General features: G+C 40.5%; 2 protein-coding genes across 2 annotated transcripts in view; both read right to left on the bottom strand.

The window, feature by feature from the left end:
• Positions 1-2,562: 2,562 nt before the first annotated feature.
• nrarpa (NOTCH regulated ankyrin repeat protein a) lies at positions 2,563-7,232 on the bottom strand. The gene is made up of 2 exons (XM_042509638.2): positions 6,946-7,232; positions 2,563-6,761 (listed from the first exon to the last, which is right to left on the bottom strand). The coding sequence occupies exon 2, from the start codon at positions 6,284-6,286 to the stop codon at positions 5,948-5,950; it is 339 nt and encodes a 112-aa protein (XP_042365572.1). The 5' UTR covers positions 6,287-6,761; positions 6,946-7,232; the 3' UTR covers positions 2,563-5,947.
• An 8,552-nt stretch (positions 7,233-15,784) lies between these two features.
• exd3 (exonuclease 3'-5' domain containing 3) overlaps positions 15,785-21,969 on the bottom strand; it is a 53,856-nt gene continuing 47,671 nt past the window's right edge. Inside the window, exons 20-21 of the mRNA XM_088071008.1 lie at positions 18,335-18,401; positions 15,785-17,481 (exon numbers count right to left, since the gene is read on the bottom strand). Of these exons, the coding sequence (XP_087927134.1) occupies positions 17,126-17,481; positions 18,335-18,401 (423 nt within the window). The 3' untranslated portion in view covers positions 15,785-17,125. The remainder of the gene's footprint in view (positions 17,482-18,334; positions 18,402-21,969) is intronic.

Raw genomic sequence — 21,969 nt, 5'->3', positions numbered from 1 at the left:
CCAACTCAGTGTGTGAACAATAGGGAACCCAGCTCAACAAAAACATCCTGCAGAAGTGAGAGACTGGGAGGGAGAGAGGAAAGGACAAGCCAGATAGCCCGTTCGGCCTGCCACGGCATCAAAACACAGAGGGGGCTGGTGTTTAGAGGAGCTAACTTTCCTGGTGGTGAGTGTGACAAAGAAATGCATCAGGTTTGTGCAGAACACTTGAGGTCAAAGATGGTTCAGCTCAGAATGCAACTTTAACAGCCCAAACTTTCTTCAATTGAAGTTCAGCAAAACTCTCAAACCACAACCATTATTCAAATCACACTTGTAACCCTCCTTGCTCAAACATTTGCAGGTCGACACCCAGCAAATGTTACAACACCAACAGGTCTGACATGCAGGAAGATGTATTGTCGTGTCGCTTTTCCCACGACCCTCCCACAGCCGCGCAATATCAGTTGCAACGCAGCATTTCCATGAAACGGAGCGAGCATGACTCAATGACAGGCTCTATTTTAAATAAACAGGTGCTCATGAGAGAAATGGAGCCAACAGTAGCTCATGCTTTCATAAGTGCTACAGTCGCAGTGAAGAAGCGTGAGAAAATAATCGTTTAAATGCTTCACTTTACAATTACATCAACTTTTGTTGGTTAGCACAAAATGCAAAGATAAACACAGTTTTTATTAACCTTTTTGGATGTAAATACTTCACTTTTTGACTCATGGTTGGTCCAAATTAAGTGAGATAACAGTTTAACCCTTAAAGAAAATTGGCTTAATTTCTTTTGAAAACATGGGAAAACAAAGAAATGTTTGGCAAATTGCAAGAAATCTGTAGATTTTGAAAAGTAGTTGTTTATAAAGCTACTGAAAAAATGTCTGAAAAGCTATTTTACTAATTATTATAATATTTAAAATTATAGTACATTTTTGCAATTATACCAATTTTAAGCACTATTTTAGGTCATTAGGTCATCTTTTAAAAATACCAACAAGTTTAATTTTCTAATTTTTGGATAATTTTCTTATACTTTTTGCTAATTGTTGGGTCACTTTTTCTAATGCTGCTCACTGCCTTCCATGTTTTTGAAAGAAATCAAGCCAGTTTGGTTAGCTTTGCACATCTTTCAAAGCTAACCAACCATTTTCAGGGATATATCATGTACTATCACAAGAGACTTTAAAGTACATATTTCACAACAACAGACCTCAAACAAATCAGCTGATTGTGAATTAGCAAGTCTCTTTAGAAGCAGCGTTACACAGCTTATGTGAAGGGGTTAGCGCAGTGAAAGAAACACAGATAATTTGAGGAAAAGAGTGAAGATGACGGGTGAAAGACACTTGAGTGTTTTGCAAAAGCAGGTTGTTAGCAGGGAGCTGAATTGCAGCGCAAATCGTCAGAAAGAGCACAAGAGACGAGTGTGTGTTGGAAAGTTTTTGAGTGTGTGGGGGTAACATAAAACCAGCTCTCCCACAACACACACATGGGAGGGGACCCTTCTTTAAACTGAGCCTACCCACAATGCACCGCGCTCTTTTATCCCGGCAGTGAAAGGATGAGGCCAGATGAATGACAAAAGGAGAGAATGGGGATCTGGGTTGGGCCTGGCTTGGAAGACAGGGAGGGAAAAGAGAGAGAGGAGGGTAGGGGTGTGTTTCCCAAACCAACCTTTTCTGTGAAAAACTCAGGAGGAGGGAGGAAGAGGACGAGGAGGGGGATTTGAGTGGGAGAAAACATAGCTTTTTTTGCTTTAAGGGGTAGTTTGGATTTTTTTGAAGTGGGGATGGTTGGATTATTTTTTCATAGTCACTTTATTACATACAGTAGATGTCAGTTGGCACGCCCTCAGCAACGAATAACTGTGGATGGGGCCCGCAACAAAACTTATTTTAGCCGCCTAGTTAATTCAACCTTAAAATATCAATATTATTTCAAGTGTACACATCATTTAGAGAATTTTGCCCATTTAAACGTTAACCTCATCTCTCATCAAAGCAACTAGACTCCATTGAAAAAAACAGTAATTTTAGCTCACTGAACACAGAAGCTGCTGGTCTACTGCTGCCTTGATCAGTTGGTTAAATTGGGTTTTTTCCTGACTTTGGTGAATCTGAACTAACCCGTTTAAACGCCAAAGTAGCACAACAACACAAACAAAATAACTGCTGAGGCAGCAGTAGGCCAGCAGCTCCTGTGTTCAGCGCTGTTAAACTGCTGTTTCTCTCAATGGAGTCTGGCTGCGAAGAAAGCGAAAAAACAACTTAATTTTCTGTTGGAAATCACCGTCTGACATTAAGGTAAAGCATTGAAAATACTCTCAATATAGTGTACATTGACTGTTTTCTTTAGGTGGCTAAAATGCATTTTGTTGCTGGCCCCCATCCACAGCAGGAGTTTGCCACTTTCTATGTTGGACTCCAGCCTACCTCGCAAAACTGCAGGTGTGCCGACTGGCACCTGTTGTTTTTAATACATTATCAATGGATAAATAGGACATACAACTCCACTTCAAAAATTCTTAACTATCCCTTTAAGGGATGAGGAAGAAATGTATGCATACACAGAGAATTTGAGTTTAATGATTTCTTTACTGGCTTGTACACAAACGTACAAAAATAATACAGCACTCATCTCCACATGACGTCACGTCATCATCACAGTGTTACAAACGTTCAAAAAATAAAAGAATACAAACAAAATCAAACATGATGGAACATCTGCATCACTGTTTCCTCTTGCTTGAAATGAAGCAAGACCAGAAACACAACTTGGTCCAAAGAAGTCGGCACTTTTTTTCTCTTTTTAATTAAAAAAAAAAAAATCATCTCACTCATGTACACCAATCCGGCAGCTGGCTCCTTACATCATAAATGTTATGACCCTGGTAAGCCAAACAACCACACAACCGTGCAATTTTTTTAATCATGTTACAATGATCTTACCATCAAATGTATTATTCCCCTTTCAATAAAAACAGGAAGACAGCACTTCAGAAAAGAAAGTGCCCCAAGATATCATCATCATCATCAGCGTCGATATATATATCCATATGTATATATACATACACCCAATCACAGAGATACACGCATCTTTGTTAAAAAAAACATCATGTTTTTTCCACAAAGTAACACACACATTAGGACATCACCTGGAGCATATATTTATACAATAGTATTTTGCTGTGTTTGTTTTTTTCTATTCAGAAAAAAAAATAAAATGTTGACACATAAAAGCCAACTTTTCAACAACAGTCATCAGTGCAATATTCAAAAAAAAAAAAAAGAAAAAAAAAGAGAAATAAAACATCAAGTTTAAGACAAGCGATGCATATTTAATTTGTGGCCTGATACCAATCTTGATGTACTGAATCTATCGCTTCTTGTAATTGTTCCAGGTTTTCAAATGGGAAGATCTTAAAAAACAGCAACACAGGGGCCCCTCATGAGAAGCACACAATCACACAAACACACTTTAAAAAAAAAGCACACTCTCTTTCTTTCAGCAGCTTCTCGTGAGGTGAACCTGTGACGCCTCTATACAACTGTTTGAGCAGTAGGCTTAAAAAGAAAAAAAAACAACATTAACAACAAAAAAAGAAACATACAAGCAGCATTGATACAAATGTTAGGGTGCCATGACTTTCAAAATGCAGCAGGCAAGTTTATGAAACCAATTTTTCCTTTTTTTCTGTGACATCCTGAAATAGTCATGTGTTGTTAAAAGTCTTCATCGTCCAACAGTATTAGGGTCCTGCTCAGTAGTAGTAACTATTCCAAAGCCTTGGCTCCTGCAGTTACCCCGTACAAACACTGGGGGCGCACAAGGCTCCGCATTTTTGTGCAATAAAACTCCCTGCATTAAAAGTCATGCGATGCAATTCCTTTTGTTTTTGTATGACTGGAAACAAAGATGAAGACAGAGAGAGAAAAAGATTTATAGGGAAACAATGGCAGTGTGTGTGAGAGAGAACCACAGACTCCCTTGCAGAAAAACGATGCATTGCTTGACAGGTTTGGTTGTAGTGTAAAATAAACTGTCCCGACTGAGGATGCATTGCATCTTCTGAAGTCCATCTGTCTTGTTAGGCTACAAAATAAAACATACTGGCATGCAGGCGATCACAAAGTGTGAATCTCCTCTAAACAACGTGGCAGAGTGGTGAGAGACTTGAGAATACTTTATAGTCGAGGTAGCTGGCAAAAGGCAACCAAACAAAGTCCTTTTAATGGGAAAGGAGGGTGATGGGGGGAGGGGGGGGGTCCTCTTGAGGGCTTTAACAGAGGGGTTTCTGGGTAGATGAGGGGGGGAGTGGCAGGTCTACCTCCACACGGGACAGATTATACTACGAGTCTGAAGCAGCTTGAGTCACCCTACTTATATAGATTTTATTTTAAGAAGAACCACAACATATTCAAAATCTTCTCAATGTACCTTCATAAATAAAAAAAACCCAGCCTGCTTTCACAGTGATGACTAGGATGTTAATAAAATACTGAAAGGAGATTATAAAGTGAATTCCAAATTTTTTTGATACAAAGCGAAAGCAGCGGTTTTTTTCTTAATAATAACACAATGACCATCGGCAAAGTGGTCTCAAACTGGCCTGAAAAAAGTTGGACGCCAGCATTGGCAAGATCTGCATGGAGAGCAGCTCTCTTTAAAAAACAAAAAGTAAAGCTATTGTGTACAGTACTTCACAACAATGATGGAGCCACTTGTTGCTACATAATGATTACACATCTGAAAGCGTGTTGGATAGCCATAATGCCGCTCTTTGAGTAAAAAAAAATCATAAAGAAAACAGACCTCTGGTAGCCAACAGAGGGCAACCCTTCTTCTCTTGTTCATGTGTCTTCCCTTTCAGATATTCCAGCATGCAGCCATCAAGTGCCGTATTTCATATAAAATAACTTAAAAGGGTTTTACAAGTGAACAATGAGGAGCACACTGTAGAAATCTGACATGTTGATCTTACTTAAAATAAACTTGAAAAGGTTAATATAACTATCTTCATTTGTGTTTATTTTTTCATATCTAATTGTTAAGGTTTACTTAATATTTTGTGGTGTGTACTTAATTTTGTGAAGTTGTAGCAACTTAAACATGGCAACTTCAATTACCTAGTTGTTTCTAAGTGTTAGCAGCTTCAGTGAACCAAGTTGGTCTGACTTAACTTGATCATCTCAAAGAGGATGATGAAATTAGGAGATCTGCCAATTCTGCTTTGTTACCATTTTTACGAATATACAAACATGACTAGTTTGCATCGAGCAGAATATAGAAGTTAAGCACAGAAAACTTGGTATACTGAAGTTGCTAAAACGTGCAAAAATCAATTTAATTAAGCTTATCATTTCAAGTCACAACTTAACAGAATAAGTAAGTTTGAATACATTTTGATTGAACTTAACAAATAGATATAAAATAAGCACAAAATAAGATGAATAGTTATATTTACTTACATTTTTCATGGCAATCGGTTTCCTAAATTCTTTAAATTAAAGTCAACATGTCAGGTTTTGCAGTGCAACAGCCCCCCTCCACAAAGAAACTATTCAACTGGGGATGGGAGGTCGTGGATAGAGAATAAAAAAACTGGGCCATCTGCACTCTGGAGTCCAAACACACACAGACACTGGCTTCTTTTATAGTGGAGATCTAGTATACACATTCAAGAGGAAAGCTTTAGTACCAACAAACTCACCGAGATGGCGTTGTTAAAGATTGAAGCGCTGTGTGTGAAGCTCGGGAGTGCAGAGAGGACCCCGTTTGGTTTACACTGAGGGAAGATTACTGTGCAGGTCTATTTTTTTCTGTTTTTCAAAAATTTAATTTGGCACAACTATGATAATGGCAGTTTTTTCGCTTTGACAAGAGCCTGGCTTTCCCGTGTGTTGCAGTTTTCCACTTGTTGTTTTCTGACTTTTTTTTTTTACCTGACAGCAGAGACAGATCACCGGGCGCCAGAGGAGTACTTGGCCTTGGTGATGAGGTATAGCACAATGTCTTGGTGGCCCCCGAAGGCGGCGATGTGTAAAGCGCTCCACCCTTCCCTGTTGGCCAGCCGGATATCTGCACCAAACTTCACCAGCAGTTTTACCAGCTCCAGGTTGCCGTCTATGACAGACTGGTGCAGCGCCGTCTGTCCTTCTGGCCCGAAGGAATTGACGTTGAACTCGCAGTTTGTCATGTTCTGCAGCAAAGAGTGCAGCTCCTTGGTGTTGCCCTTCTTCACCGCCTCCTGGAAAACCCTCTGCGGCGCGGAGCAAGTCGACACATCCGCCTGGCTCATGGTTGCAGCTCGCTGAGGGTGGGGAACCAGTAATCCTGCCTGGGCGCTAAAGCTGATAATAATCGTCTTCTCCCTGTTGAGCGTCTCTGGTCTGGTGACAATGCCACAGTTACACTGGATTATAACCAGTTATTAAGGCACTTTGAAGTACTAGAAGAGAAAAAAGATCACTGGATATATCCCAAAAAGGACAAGAGAGGAAATAACACACTTGGTGTGCAAAAAAATGTTAATATTTGAGAGATCCTAAAATCCCTAAAACATAAGGGGAAGCGATCCAGGAGTCTGTAGACGTGTAGTCCCCCCTCTGTAGCAGCAGCAGGTAGCCTATAGCAGGGGATGGAGACGAGACACCTCCGACTTCACTCGGGGAAATTGGAAGTATGACCACTATCTCCACAGGGCAGCCTCCGCAGGTTTTCCTTAAACCTGGTTCCTGGCTACACGTCCCTCGCTGCTCATGTGGCCAGGGTGTCTAAGAAAGACAAAAAGGACAAGAAAAGTCCGCATGAATCCCGACAGACTGCCCCACATTCCGGCACATCCAAGCGTGAGAGCGGAGACCTCCGTGCGCACACGTTTTACGCACGGACACGCTCGCTTGAATTTGCCACGGAATATGTGCGGAAATGAGATCCGCTGCAGATTTTGGGACTTACCTGTGACAGATGGACGGGTCCGTAGCGACGAAAAACGATACAAATCCACCGTGTGGCCCGGTCTGTGTCCTCCGCGCGGTCCGTGTGAGTTTCTGCCCTGCGCTGCGCTCTGAGGGAATATTTTACGCGTCCTTTATTTGCATGACAATGCCATCCCAAAGAATCAACTGTGGAGGAATGGGCGGAAACCCGGGGAGGTTATAGGCTGTCGGCTCGGTTAGGGGGAGGGATCAGGGGACCCTGTGAATCTGCAGGGAGGAGGCGTGGTCTTCCGAGGAGGGAGCCAAATGTTGCTGCAGAAAATATTAAACAAGCCGCCCGCAGCAATATGATGGGGAGCTCCATATATCCGATCTCCTGCAGCCGACCCCAGGAAGCGGACTGAAAGCCAGAGGCATGGTGCTGCCAGAGCTGTGAAGCGCTGAGAGAGCAGACATGATGCAAAGGATCATCCTCTGGATTAACAGCGACAGGAACTTGGAGGAAAAAGTCAATCAAGCTTCTCCACGTCTCTTGAAATCGATGCAAATTGCGACTATAAAGCATCGGAGAGGATTTAGTCATGAAAAGTAACTGAAAATGAAATAAAAATAACCATTTTATTTAAACATATTCAAACTATACCATATGCCACATGAGATTCCCACACTGCCACATTTCTTGTTCTTTAAAAAAACAAACAAAAAAAACATGATTTTTTTAAAAAAAAAAAATCTTTTATCTACCTCTGTATGTTATTTTACATCAAATGCATTTTTTAATGTTACATTATAGATTATACCATATAACTACTGTGTCTGATGGATTTGTTTTTGTGGTACCGTGAGCCTTGTTTTGAAAATAATAAAAATATGTTTTAAAAAAGATTCAAATACGACCTTATGCCTATGCACTGTTTAATTTTTGACTCTCATAACCGGTGAAAAGGGTGAAACACAGTCCTTCCTCTTCTTCGCTTGCTAAGACTGAGATAAGATTTCACGTCCTAAAAGAGAGGAAAAAGTAATCATTGGCTTGCGGACTGCACCTGGAGATGTCTTGTTTTACGTATTTGAACTGTATTAACGTCATTTTATGCTAAAGTGGGGCAGAAAAAGAAGCTGCCAATGACACAGAGGAGAGAGTGTAGTTTACATCTATATGCCACAACTTTCTCTGCAGCGTCAGCCTGAGACAAATGTCAGTCAAAATTTGAATGATTTGTGCAAAAGTATGAGATAAAAATGAGCACAAAGCTGACTCAAGCCTGTGCGTAAAAGCCACTTCCGACCCAGAGGATTTTGGCACGTAAAGTTACAATTAAGAGTATAATTCTCCAAATTGTTGAGGCTCAAGGAAGACATATAAATGTAGTTTTAGGTGGTTGTAAGAGGTGTGCGTCCCCCCTAGATTACCTCCGAACCAAATGGTAGAGACAGTAAATCCCAAACCATGTAAAAACACCCCTGAGGAGGAGATTATAGGAGGCTGCTTGAATCATAAACTGCGGATATATTCCAGTTGTTTTAGACTGCGGGACTTCGAATAACAAAAGCCCCTGCGCTACTTCCTTTTTGCAAGTGAAAAGAGGTGACGCTGTGCGCAGATTGACACGCCGCTCAGCCCCCACCACCACCGTGGGAACTGGGTGCCTGTGTGTGTATGTGAGTGTGTGTGTGTGTGTGTGACAGAGATAGAGTGAGAACGACACAGTGAAGGTGCTGATAGATATTGATAGACAGAAACAGACAGAGAGCGCATGTGAAAGCGACGGAGCTGGATAGATGAGAAGAGAGAGAGAGAACCGCACCAGGTTACATGCAGCTTCTCTCGGGTCGTTTGCTCCATTTGGCGGCCCCAAACTTCATCTCATATGCAACACTTTATAAACCGCTCTCCGCTCTGATGGTTTGGTGGTTTTCACACTGTCCTCGTTTTCCCACACTCTGAACTGTACATTTGGCGCACGTCTGTGGCCCAGTGCGAGCATGCATCTGTGCGTCAGCGTGGGAGAGACAGCAGCACAGATCCAACACAGAAAGGTCACAAACGGTTTTATTCTAAAGAAATCTGTAACTATGACTGAAAACATATCTGCAGGAATATTTCGAAAGGTTAATTATTTCCTATATACACATTTTGAGTGCATTATGGAGTATGTTCGTTAAAGTGATACTCAACTGACAGGCTGCGGGCTAAATCTGGCCCCTGATAGGGTGCTTGGTGGGTCCCCAACCATTTTCTAATTCACAATTAAAAAATGATTCAAACTGGGAATTGTTTTTGTACTTTAAGTCTATATATAAGGTGTCAAAGTGCACCAAACAGCATAAAAATAGAGCTAGTTTATTGAAAAGGTGCCAGTGGAGGATGCCTTGCAGCCTGGACAAAGGTCCTGGCTAACCCCCAAAGTCCTACAATCCTAGAATTGTCCTAAAATCCTTGAAATGTCCTAAAATCGTAGAAATGCCCTAACATTCTAGAACGTCCTAAACTCCTGGAAACATTTGTGATGTCCTAAAATCCTGATAAAATCCTAGAAATGTCCTAAAATCTTGTATGGTGTTACTGTGACTGGCCCCTGGCCCCCATTCATTTTTGCAAAAGTGGCCCCCAAGCAAAGCAAGTTAAGTGTCCCTGTTTTTTTGACTTTGACTTTCAGGTGTCCATTTAAGTCATGAATGGTGACACCTGAAACATGTAAACAGGTTATCCACAGCTCAAAGAACTGCACAAGCTTGTTTATTAAACCACAGATATAAATGTATGCTTCAAGTGACGTTACCACGACAACTAACTTGGAACTACTACAAAAACTTCAAAAAAGGATAAAAAATACAGTTCTGTCTCTTGAGCTTATGGGAGCTTCAGAGGGTCCCCAGAAAAGTGGGTTACTGTTTATTTTCACTATTTAATAACATTAATGAATACATTAAACCATTAAAAGTAATTAGCCCAATGTGAGTTAAAGTCATAACACTTATCGCCTCAAAAGTAGTTGACAACAGTAGACTTCTGGTCCAAATCATATCTTAACAAGTACATTTTTTTAAATAACAGGAAACCCTAAGGTGCATTATCGAGGTCACAAAGGCAAAAAATGATCCAGTTTTGTAAAGTATGTAAGTAGTTTCGGGATAGAGGGTGTTGAAAGGAAAAAGAGACTGATACGTTTGCCTTCATTTTTTAATGTTCAGTCATTTTATCTTATAAATATTTTTTTTTATGATCTGTCCTCCTTTTGTTTATGAATTGACTCCTGGCTGTCCGTCATTTTGGAAAAAGTGGGCCGTGGGCAAAGCAGTTGATATAAATAAGATTGACTTGGTGAGTGAACTGGTATAGTGTTGTAGCTATGTTTATGTTTAAGTCAACATACATGCCTGGTGTCCCGGTATACTATAGAAATTAATCAAACACCTGACACCCAATCAGAAACAAGTATTTCTGTTGTATAGATGTTCGTCATACTTTGACTTTAGGACTTAATGTTGGACAATACCCCAAACAGTTTGTGGGATGATTCATCTGTTTTGGACACTTTTGTGTTCATTCGCAGGTGACTGTGTGACTGCTTGTGCTGTTTGTTCCTCTGTGACAAGTGGCCCACAGCTGCAAATGCTCAAAAACAAAGACTGCGTCTCTGACTCATTCCTAGAAATGTGGTGAATACCTAACTCAGACCTTTTAATGTAAGCTACGGCAACAGATGTGTCTCTCTACACGTTCATGATATGCATTCACTTGCATGGGCATACCGGAGTTTGCAGCTTAAAAAGCTCACAGTGTATTAGTCACTTCTTCACATCTGATTTTGGTATTTTTAGGATCATTAAAACTTTTCATTGCGTTTGTTACATATACGTTTTTTTTCCACGGGGTTACTGAATGGTGCAGAACATCTTCTGGAAAATCAGGAACATCTGTCCGCTATCAGAGCTTTTGGCTGCAGTGCGTCTGGACACTTGGAAAACATTTGCACAGACCGCAGGAGCCAAACGTTTCTGCGATTGGATGAGTTTCTCCCCCAAACTCTGTGGCATTTGCTCTCCTCTCTCTGCCCCCCCACCACCACTTCACTCCTGAGTCTCTCTGGGTAATGTGTGTCTGGGACGCAGCCAAACCCAGATACTATCATGAGGCTGTTGTGTTACTTCAAGCAGTGCTGACATACTTTAAACTATTATTTTATCATTTAAAAATCTGACAGCCTGCCATAAACAATAAAAAAGGGATACACATTTGGCTTGCTTTGGGGGCCACTTTTCCAAAAATGACAGGAAGCCAGGGGCCAGTAACAGCAGCGCCACACGTTTCTAAGACTTTAGGACATTTCTAAGATTTTAGCATGTCTCTTGGATTTTAGGTCATTTCTAGGATTTGTGCACATCCCTGGGATTTTAGGAAATTTCTAGGACTTTAGCATGTTTCTAGGATTTCAGAGCATTTTGGCCAGGACCCCTGTGTGGGCTGCAGGGGATCTTCCACTCTCTTTTATGTTGTCTCATGCTTTACAGCACCTTATGTTTAATTTTCTTCTTAAAAGCTTAAGCCATAATTTGCATTAATCGACCCTTTAATGAGGACAGTCAGGTTTTGTGGAGTCAGCTGAGGCCAATTATCCTCAAACTGGTCATACAAAGATAATACAAGTCTATTCTGGTCCTGTTTTGCAGCCATATCTCTGTTCTATTGCTGTATGTTGATAAACAAGGCGTGTTTTTGTTCTAGAGAGAACCCAGAGTCGTGCAGGGTTGCATGGATGTCTTGCGCCGGAGAGATCGGTGCGCTGTGCCGAGTTTTGGCGCCGAGAGCCGGGGCAACCGGGGCAGCCGGGGCCAGACAAGACGGGAGGAGCCTCTGTTGCGCACATGCACACCTCTTAAGAGAAGAGTCCAGGTCGGAAAACTCACGAATAGTTATATACAAGAAAGAAATGGTGTCGTATAAAAATGTCGTTTTTTTAATAATTACATTTCGGCGATGTTGCGTTTGTAAATTTATGCCAAAGGGCATGTTGCACGAGAGAGAGAGAGTGAGAGACGATGACGTGTTACCGGGAGGGAGGACCCTCTGAATCCAATTCATTCCGGGTACCACGTGTCCTCAGAGCGTGGGAAAGAGGCGAGCTTTTCTTCCCAGCAAAGAAAGAGCAAGGATCAAATAACACGGTGCTGCAGCAGAAAGCTCGCGCTCTGCGCACAGAGGCAGGGGCTGCGACCACCCGGACAAGGACGGGACAAGACTCACAGAAAGGGGCTTATTTCGGAGCTAGGGTGTCGACTTCATTAATGGCAATAAAATTATTTGAGGGTAGATTAATGTTACTGTAGTTATTATACAGTCTGCTTAAAAAAGCGCAAGGCAATGTGTCAATATTTTATATTCCTGGATTTGAAGAAATTTCCAACAACAGGCATGTTGTTCAACCCCAATTTTAAGGAAAGAGATTTCTTCCTCCCTTATAATGTAGCCTAATGTCCCGCTGATAAGGATCAGGCCAGTCTCTCCTCTGTGGATGATCTCAACGGCCATCTCCTGCTGGCAAGATCACTCATGCACCCAGTTTGTCATTAACCCTTTTCCACAGCGTAAAGTCTAATACTGAGAGTGTTGGAAACCTGTTCCCCTTATCTTAATGCTCGAATGAATGAGGGATATATTAATTGAATGACATTTGCAAGGTTGTAGGATTTGTTTACACACATATTAAACAGGTGGTTTGGGGGTCTTCTGCCAAAACACTGAGCACCAAACATGACATTTTCTGCTTTCTGGTGATTTTTTTTCATCAGAAAGTAAATGTTTTTACATTTGTAAAATTTGAAGTTCTCTGCAACTTTCATATTTTTATTGCTGGATTCAAATGCACATGTGTGAATTATCTATGTCTGTAATTAAATGGGTCCAGATATTTTTTTTATAATGACTGTAAGTGTGACTGTAATCAAAGTCAGGTGTTTGGTATTTTTTGGTATTCTGTGCCCTGTTAGAAAGTAGTAGGCTACAAAAGTTGGTGAAGTATCAAATATTACAAAGCTTTAAATTCACAATGTAATTATGCTAAAAGTCTTAAACTAAAACATCTCAAGCTTAGAAAAACAGAATACTCTGCTTGAGAACCAACAAAGGTGCAGACACACCAAACCAGCAAAGAACCAGAAGCGATAAAAACCAACTTTTGAGTCGCCTCTCGTCACCAAAAAGTTGCTACAAAGGCTACAGCCAACCGTCAATGTATGTTACATGGCTGCATGAAAGGAAATATCCCTCCATACCAGGAAGTGGCGGTAGTCTGTATTAATCATTAAAAAAGAGAAACACGATGGATTCAAGATGCTACTTTGCCAGTCGGCGCATGAGCAACACAACCCACTGTTGACGGAACAAAGGATATTTATCATGTGCCTGCAGAAGCACAAAACAAACAAACCCATAAACAATTATGACAATTTTCTGCTTAAGAACTCAATGGCTAAAGAAATAGTCCTACCTAATATAAAAGTTTGTTTCAATCCCAATTTAATTGTTTCCATTTCCGTTTCTTCATTTACCGTCAGACTCAGCTAGCTCTCACACCAATTAAATGTGCTGAATCTGCCGGGAAAAAAATAAAAAAAAGTCGTCCAGATCCGACTAGTGCCAACAGTGCGCACCACAAAAACTGGGGCTTCACACACTCATCGACAGCTGTCGTTCAGTGTCAGCCTGGTGTGTCAGGGCACTAAATCATGTCTCAGACAGTAATCCAGTGATCTATGAATGAGACAGTTTCCTCCTGTAGCTTGACATTAGATTTACCTTCAACATGTGACCAGGCTGTGATGCTGCTCATCCAGCAGCACTCACAAAAATGGACAGTAAATTTCACATTCAATGCCACAGATACTCAATACTGTAACATTGTGCTTCAGAGACGACAATACTTCTAATGTCCTCACTGCATTATTAATGGTGTGACATTATTTAGTGAAACAAGAAGCCCAACACCTTCACACTGTAATGCGCCCAAGGTTATGCAACTGGTAAATGGTCTTAGATTACTTACATGTGACCTGCTGTGATGTTGAAAAATATCCACTTCTTCCAAATGAGTTTGGAAAGGAAGAACATTTGGTTAGATAACACCTCATTCCAGAGTAATTTCTGTTTCCACTGCTTGTAGTAATAAAGATCGGGCAGCAGCAAACTGACAGCTTGTGAACGCAGTTTTCCAAGTATTTCAGCTGTCACACATTAAACACTTTACGTCTGTAAACTCTATTCATAATATGATAATCAGGTTATAGAGTGCATGTTCTGGAGAAATGCTTTCACCTTAAATGTCCTGAGGAAATGTTATTTATTATCCAGAGTCACTACTAAATCATCCTGAGGTTCAAATCTTTGACTTTTGTGCAGCCGCTGTGACTCAAACACACTGAAAACACATTTACCTCAGTGATCCACGGTATGACCTGTCTCTGGCTTGTTCTATGCAAGTTGAGCGATCAATTAAATAAAGCGCACATGTGGCTGTGGTTAGGCTTTCTTAACATTTTACGAGTGTAAAAAGATTGTAACTTCTAATGTCTCAACAAAATGCATACTACGCACTTATCCAGAACATTTTTAATTGCAGAATTTTCCATCTTAGATCTCTGAAAGCACTTTGCTGCATTTTCTGGAATCGCACAAATCCAATGTTAGGTTTTTGAACAAAGGAGAGTTAGAAGCAGGTTTCCCACGGTCATGAAAAAACCTGGATAAGGCATGGAACTTCACAATCACATTTTCCAGGACTGGAAAAAACAAGGAATAAGTAAAAATCATTAAAAATTTGGGAAAAGTCCTAGAATTACTAACTTTTGAAACCCAAGCAAATTGGCTTGATTACTTTCGTAAATGGGAAGAAAGCAAAGAGCAATTTGTTAGGAGGAATTAGCTAAAAAAGCAAAAAATTAGTAAAAAGTAAAAGCTTACCTGAAAATGAGTTAAGACAAAGTAAAGTAACACCCCCCAAACCCCAAAAAATTACCTGAAAAATAATAATTCTGTAAAATAATCTTATATATATATATATATATATATATATATATATATATATATATATATATATATATATATATATATATATATATAATTCTGATAGTTATAAATTTAGATACATAAGCATTTCCCCAGCTTTGATAAAAAAAATTCTAAATCTACAAATTTCCTGCAGTTTGTGGGACATTTCTTTGACATTCCTCTAAAAATAGGTTCAAATGCAGCACAAGAAAATCAATGTTGATCCAGGTTTCAAATGGTTAAAAATGTATTGAAAGTTTTATAAAAGTCATGGAATTTTTTTGTGTTTAATAAAATTGTTACAGTAATCTTGTATGGATACTGTACCATAACGGAAAATTTATTTTCTGAAGCTGTCAATGTAACAGCTCTATTGTGCGTCAACATTTTGTTTACCATCATGTACGTTCATCCCTTTTCTCCCTTCATATGTGCCAACTAGCTGAAATTATGTCGGAATTTGATATGTTTGAAAATTGCGGGACAAGGAATAAATTATCATGGGATCTTAAAAACGAATGGAAACGGTTTGAATTTTAGTCCATGACAATCTGCGGGAACCCCGTAGAAGGTAGGAGAGAATATGAAGGGATTCGGGTGGTGTGTGTGTTGGGTTACTTGGTGACCCGTCTGCTCTTCAGCCTCGGGGCAGGAAACCCCCACACTGTTAGTGTTACACCTGACAGGCATCAGTGAAGCTTAGATGATCTCATCAATCTGTCCACTCTTAGCTCTTAACCATCTGTTCTGCAAATTCAGAAACATATTAAAAATACCTGAACACTGACAGAGACAACTGTGATTTCTCCGATTAACAAATGAAATGAGTTGCACTTTATTAACACATATTCAGCTTCAAGCTAAATAATTAAACATTGTACAAATGCAAACCCAGAGAATGAAAATATACAGTACCAGAGACTGATATCAACACCAAATAATGAAGTCCTGTCACCATTTGACTAACTTTTTTTTCTGTTGAATGGAGAAAAAAGTGGAAATAAACAGGTTTTTAACTTGAACTTATTATTGTGAAGTAAATGTGCTATCGAATAATGGCACCATCAGTGTTAAGATTCCTATAAGCCACTCTTTCATTATGCAATTTTGTCTGTCACACGATAAAATCTCCCAGGAAAATGAAGGCTCGATTTGGATAAAGTGCATTCACCATTGCAAAAACAAAACAGAAAGAGGACAGTGCTTTTGTTTCTGTGGTAGCTATTGGTAGCTGTCCCTGTTACCAAAGAGTGTCAGTGTAAGTTCCTTGCAGTAATTCCCAGTAGTGGAAACTGCGGACAGTGGAACAGCCAAACTATCTGTGGATATTGTGTCAGTTGCTTGGCTCAGAGGAAAACAGAAAGTGATCTAGGTGTCTTTGCGACAGCAGCGCCCACAATTGTACCACATGGAAACGCAGGAGGGAGGGCTGGGATGATTGTATAGACCAGCATGAATGTTAGTTTATCGTGGCTGTATTCAGGAAACCTTGGTTTCATTTTTGTACAGTGGGTATAAGCAGAGACGCGTCATCCATTTTTACATACAGTGACTGGTTTCCACTTAAACGTGGCACTTTATAGATTGATGATATAAATTCTTAGTGAAGAAATGAGGAATTGAGGAACAATTCAAATGATCTTAATAAGATCCAGCCTACAAATCACCATAAATGTGATATAACAGTGAAAACAATCAACAACAAAAACTGACCAAGTCAAAACATGATCATCGTGTGACCTGTCTTTGGGTCAGTGTGTTTTAAACTCTTATAAACAAAATGGATTTAAAACTGTCAAAACTATATGCACCTAAAAAGAACTTGTGATTTTACATCATCCTTTCTGGTATAACTTTCAAATTTTATTTCCAGATGGTGAACAGGACCTCTCAGCACAGTTGGTTGATTTAGGTTTAAAAACAATAAAAAATAAACATCATAGAGGGCCAGTGGGATTACCGTTTACTTAGCACCTAATTTTTATCTAAACGATTTGTTAATTGAAAATGAATTTCTTCTATCATCAATTAGAAAATATAAAAATAAAACTCATATATGAGCCAATTTAATTGGATTTTATGACAGCCAGGTTCTAAATGTTTCAAAAAATTTTACGATGTTTGAGGAACCATTAAACTAGCTCTACATCCGTCAGTTCTGCTGTGCTGCCGAAGCCGAATCAGTGTTCTCGTCTGTTATGTGTAAGACGTCCTGAAACATAGAGAGGACGCGGCCAAAGTGGGAGCCTTCCCAGAACACCTTGCCACATCTGGTGCAGACATAGAAGAGTGGTATCCTCGGCAGGAGGGCAGGGGGCACAGTGTGGAGCTGTACGGGTGCACCCCCGGGAAAGGTCAGGGTGTCGGGGTCCAGCCCTGAGAGGGGGGCCCACTGACACTGAACATACCTGGGGATTTCAGGGGTCACACTGGAGGTCAGAATGTCACCGAGCTTCTCCTCTTCCTGTTGCTGTGCGTGGTCAGTGATGTCCTGGTCCTGCAGGAATCCTACAAACAGAACACCAACATTTAATGAGTTTATTTTGGTATTCCGATATTTGCCGAAATCACAAAGTCTGCCACGATACGATTTTGATTCAGTTCAATTTATGGGCCTGCCATCAATATAAAACAATATCATCTCATTTAAAACTATCTGTTACAGAAGAAGCTGCCACCCGTTTCTATTTTGTATTTGACCATAAAAGATTAAAACATCACATAAATAATTATAAATAATTGTAACCGATTAATTGCAGTAAAGTTTACATTAAATTGACTCCACCAAACAACACATGGGATAAGTTAACCTTCAGCCCCCCCTAAAACTTCAGGGCTAACTGGCTTAAAGCTCTGAAGGCAAACTTTTCCGAAAAATAAAAAGGAAAAAAATGGCTCGCACACCGCAAGTTATCACTTATTTAATGCACCAAATGAAAAGCACAAACGCTCTTGATTAGACTTCATCAGACTGATGAAGACTAATGAAGAGCGTTTGGGGGGGGTGGGGTGGTGACACAAAGCAAGGGGCCACAGACCGAACTCATTGTCTCCTCATTGTCTTTCTCTGGCTTCTTGCCGTTTTCCGCCTGCTGCTGTTTGATGGTGACACAGAATTTCAAAATAAAGGTGCATCCTAAATATGATAATATGGATCTGTGTTTAGACTTTGCATCGATCAAACTGCATCGTAAATTATTGAATTGATATAACGATCCAGATCGAAGGATCATTACACCCCTTGTAGCCATAGCATGTTGTAAAATTCGCTAAAAGAAGCAAAGATGTGAGATGAAATGACATGTTGTGGTAAGGAGTCCACTAACAGTGAACCCTCTTGATTTTGTTTGGTTTGACTGACCTTTCTGTTGAAGCATCCTGACCATGTCATTTCTGGGCACTGCCACGTACTGATCACAGTTACAAGCCTGGACACAGATAAAAACAGTCATTATCAGCAGGGTTAAAAGATGTGTTTTTAAGAGCTTTTACTCATCACAAATGAAGAGGAGAAAAATACGAGGAAGAAGAAATATGTCACAAATATTGCAACTTAGTGAGATACAGATTAGTGGACGGGCGTAACTGACATTTTGGGCAAAAATGAATTATAGATACTGTATGTCAAATGAAATTTCTTGATGAACTCTTTCTACTGCCAAAAGGGTACTTGTGAATTAAACCTAATCTAGAGTTATTAATCACAGACCAAAAAGTTTACACTGCACACACTGAACTGTTTGTGGCCAAAAGGGATGCAAGTGTTCTTTCTCACATTTTTTTTTCCAATAAAAGGGAGAAGTTTTCATACTAAATATTAAAATCAATAAAGTCCACCCCCTGGTTCTCACCCCTTATTATGTTCCCAACTATACACAAACCAAGTGTATGACACAGGGGTAAAGAGCACAAGTTTAACAGGCAAGCCTGCGTCCGGAGCTATAGATACTGTAAAGGCTGAAGTGAAACAAACAAGTTATACAACGTGCTGTCTGACCAAGTGTGTGTAACTTTTCCAAATGGCTACACCCTGAAGGTTAAGTGAAAATCCTGCCGTCATAGAGCGGCAAAATTTGAGATAAAATCACTGAAATTGGGAAAACTGCGCACAGTTTTAGCTAATCTTTCCTCAAAGGCATTTATGGTGTTGCACTTGTACATGTACATACAAAAAGTGACACAATTAGTTTTGTAAAGTGAGCATGTCCAGTGCTGCTGGACAAGAAGTGAGTGACAAAACCCCGCCCACATGTGAGAGTACTGTCTGCAGTGGAGACACTTCACAGTCTAGGGTCTAGGTACCTTTTTGTAGGTGTTACTTTTGGTGCCACAGAGACTATACCAAAAACCTTTGATTAAATGCAGCTAAATGACTGAAACACAGGCGAAATGAGGCGATGCAACAGTACAGTTGGTTTGGTGTGTTTGGGTCTTTAGGGCATGAAAACCTTGACCCATTCACACCAATGGCAAACAGCCATTTTCCCTGAGTGGTTACTTTGGTGTTAAAGAGGCTAAGTGCTAAGGAAGATCATATCAGTGTGTGTGTGTGTGTGTGTGTGTGTGTGTGTGTGTGTAGACACAGCATTTACGCCTCAGTAACGTTCGCATGTCCATGCTGTCCCAGCTCTCATGGTAAAGGTCTCCCTGGTGGGACATTAGTGACCCCTTGTTTGCCGGCCCCTACCATGCACGCACACACACACACATGCATGCACACACACACACACACACACACACACACACACACACACACACACTCGTCTGTAAGCCGTCCTGACAACATGTCAGTGCTAAAAGCCTTGTCAACACACCTGAGCTCCACCCAGCAAACAGCATTCCACTTAGAGGTGGGCTGTAAATCAAACCTCGCTCACAGACCGCACAAGGCAAGATCCACTACTGGCTCACTTTTAAAGTTTTTCTCTCTTTATCCAGCAAAAGTTTAATGACTGAAAATCATGGGCACATCAATGTGTGTGAGCGTGTGCACATGCAGAGCTGTGTTTGCCTCTGCGGTAACTGAGGTCAGGACAGGAGAAAGTGGCTAGACAGTGGAGGTGTGGGAACAGCAGAGGTGTCATCTCCTGTCTTGTCTGTGGGAATGAAGCTCATCTCTCCCTCAGTACACTCTGTATTCTCCTCTTTGTATTCTGTCTTACACACACACACACACACACACACACACACACACACACAGAATTTACCATACAGACAAAACACTTCACAATTCGCACAGGCACATAGACCACATGCATACAAGTGCTCGCAGCGCATACACATGGCTCACACATACGAGTGTGGCGGCAGCCAGGAAAACAGACCCAGCTATTTGCTCAGCTCAAAGTTTCCCAGAGTAGAGCAAGCCAGAACCTGCTCTGAACTCTCAAGGCTAAGCCACGGACAGGCAGGCACACACACACACCGTCTCACACACACGCAACCTGGATGGAAGTAATTCTATCGATAATTAATCAAAACACAAATGCATGGATCCCACTTAGATCTATTAGACAACTAAATAAAGCAAAGACACTATGAAGGAGGTGAGGTTATGTAAATTTAGAAAGTAACATCATGACAATGATGCATTTTCAACAATATATTTTTGAGTGATCAGTGCTTTATAGTGCATTAATGGTTCTCATGGACACAAAAAAATAGCTTGGTCAAAGCGCTATGGTCTTGCGGTACATTATATTTTAATCAACGCAGATTGTAGCTCTGTGCCGTCACTTAAGATTCGAGTCCAGGTTGAACCGGCTGATTTGTTTGACATCTCTGTTTTTGGCTTGCTGTAGTACATGAAGACTTGATTTTTCCACAGCACCACTTAATTGAAGCTCTTAGGCACGCAGTTGTCACAGAGAGCCTGAGAAGGTGCCTTCTCCGCAACCCCTGCATGTCTAGCGACACAGAAAGCATCAGACTGACAGTGTTGTCAAACCAATCACAGTTTGGCATGTTTGCACAGGCAAAATATCATGTTTGTGATCATCGAAAAGCACGACATGTGGCTTTAGTCTGTTTAGGTCAGATGGACTTTTTGAAGTTCTTAGAGAAAGGATGCATGTAACCGGTCCGCACTGCCAGATTATTGATGGTGGTTTAAACATGTGTCTTTCAGGTGCATGTCTTCTTTTACCACTACTTCCCATGGCATTGTTTTTTCCTCACAGTTTGACAGCATTTACAAGCAAATTATATTTCAAATCTGGCTTTAAAATCCTGCCCTGACCTTTAACCCCATCGAGCTTTTCTTTTCCTCTTTTTTGCTGTTTATTCTTGTGTTTACCACCTCTGTTCTTTAAGCTTAAGTGTCATGTGTTTTTTTCTCTTTTTTCTTCTCATTACTACTGGAATTTATTTATTTATTCATTATTATTATTATTATTATTATTATTATTATTATTATCACCTAATTTCCTAAATTGTATTCCATTAGTGTGAAATGACACATGTCTATGTGGATGCAGCAGAGAACATATAAAAAAAAAGGAAAAAACTGTGGGCAAGATTGTGAATGTGATTCACAATTCTTGCAAGTTAAGGCCACAGAAGGACGCTGAGCTCAAAAAGCCTCAGAAAATGAAATCAGCCAAAAAAAAAAAGTTTTTTTTTCTTATTTTTATTCAAACTTTTAGGCAGTTGCTACATTACTCCGTCTTTTGTTCTGTGTTTTTCAGGGAACCTCCTGCATTCTCACACTCCGTGTGGCCGCGCCAGAGAAAGAATGCTCCTTGCCGTGACAACAAAGGCTATCTAAAGTGTGATACTGTGTTTCAAAGGATGGGAGGTAGTGGAAAAAAAAAGAGAAAGGGGGACAACGGAGAGGAGGTAGGAAAGAGAGGGAGGGGGGTGGGAGATTTTTCCCTAACGTTCTCAAACACACACACACCGCACTGGCTCTGTATGCAGCTCCCATGGGAAAATCCTAGACCAATCTCAAAAGGCGGTGCTTTTAGGGCCGATGTAGGTCACATGATCAGAGCAACC

The sequence above is a fragment of the Plectropomus leopardus genome, chromosome 20 (genome assembly GCF_026936395.1).
Source record: "Plectropomus leopardus strain MGB_pleo_1.0 chromosome 20, ASM2693639v1, whole genome shotgun sequence".
Lineage (NCBI taxonomy): Eukaryota > Metazoa > Chordata > Actinopteri > Perciformes > Serranidae > Plectropomus > Plectropomus leopardus.
This window is presented reverse-complemented; position numbering and strand designations above follow the sequence as displayed.

Coding starts and splice junctions, on each gene's coding strand:
- nrarpa (XM_042509638.2), bottom strand. CDS start 6,286: ATGAGCCAGGCGGATGTGTCGACTTGCTCCGCGCCGCAGAGGGTTTTC.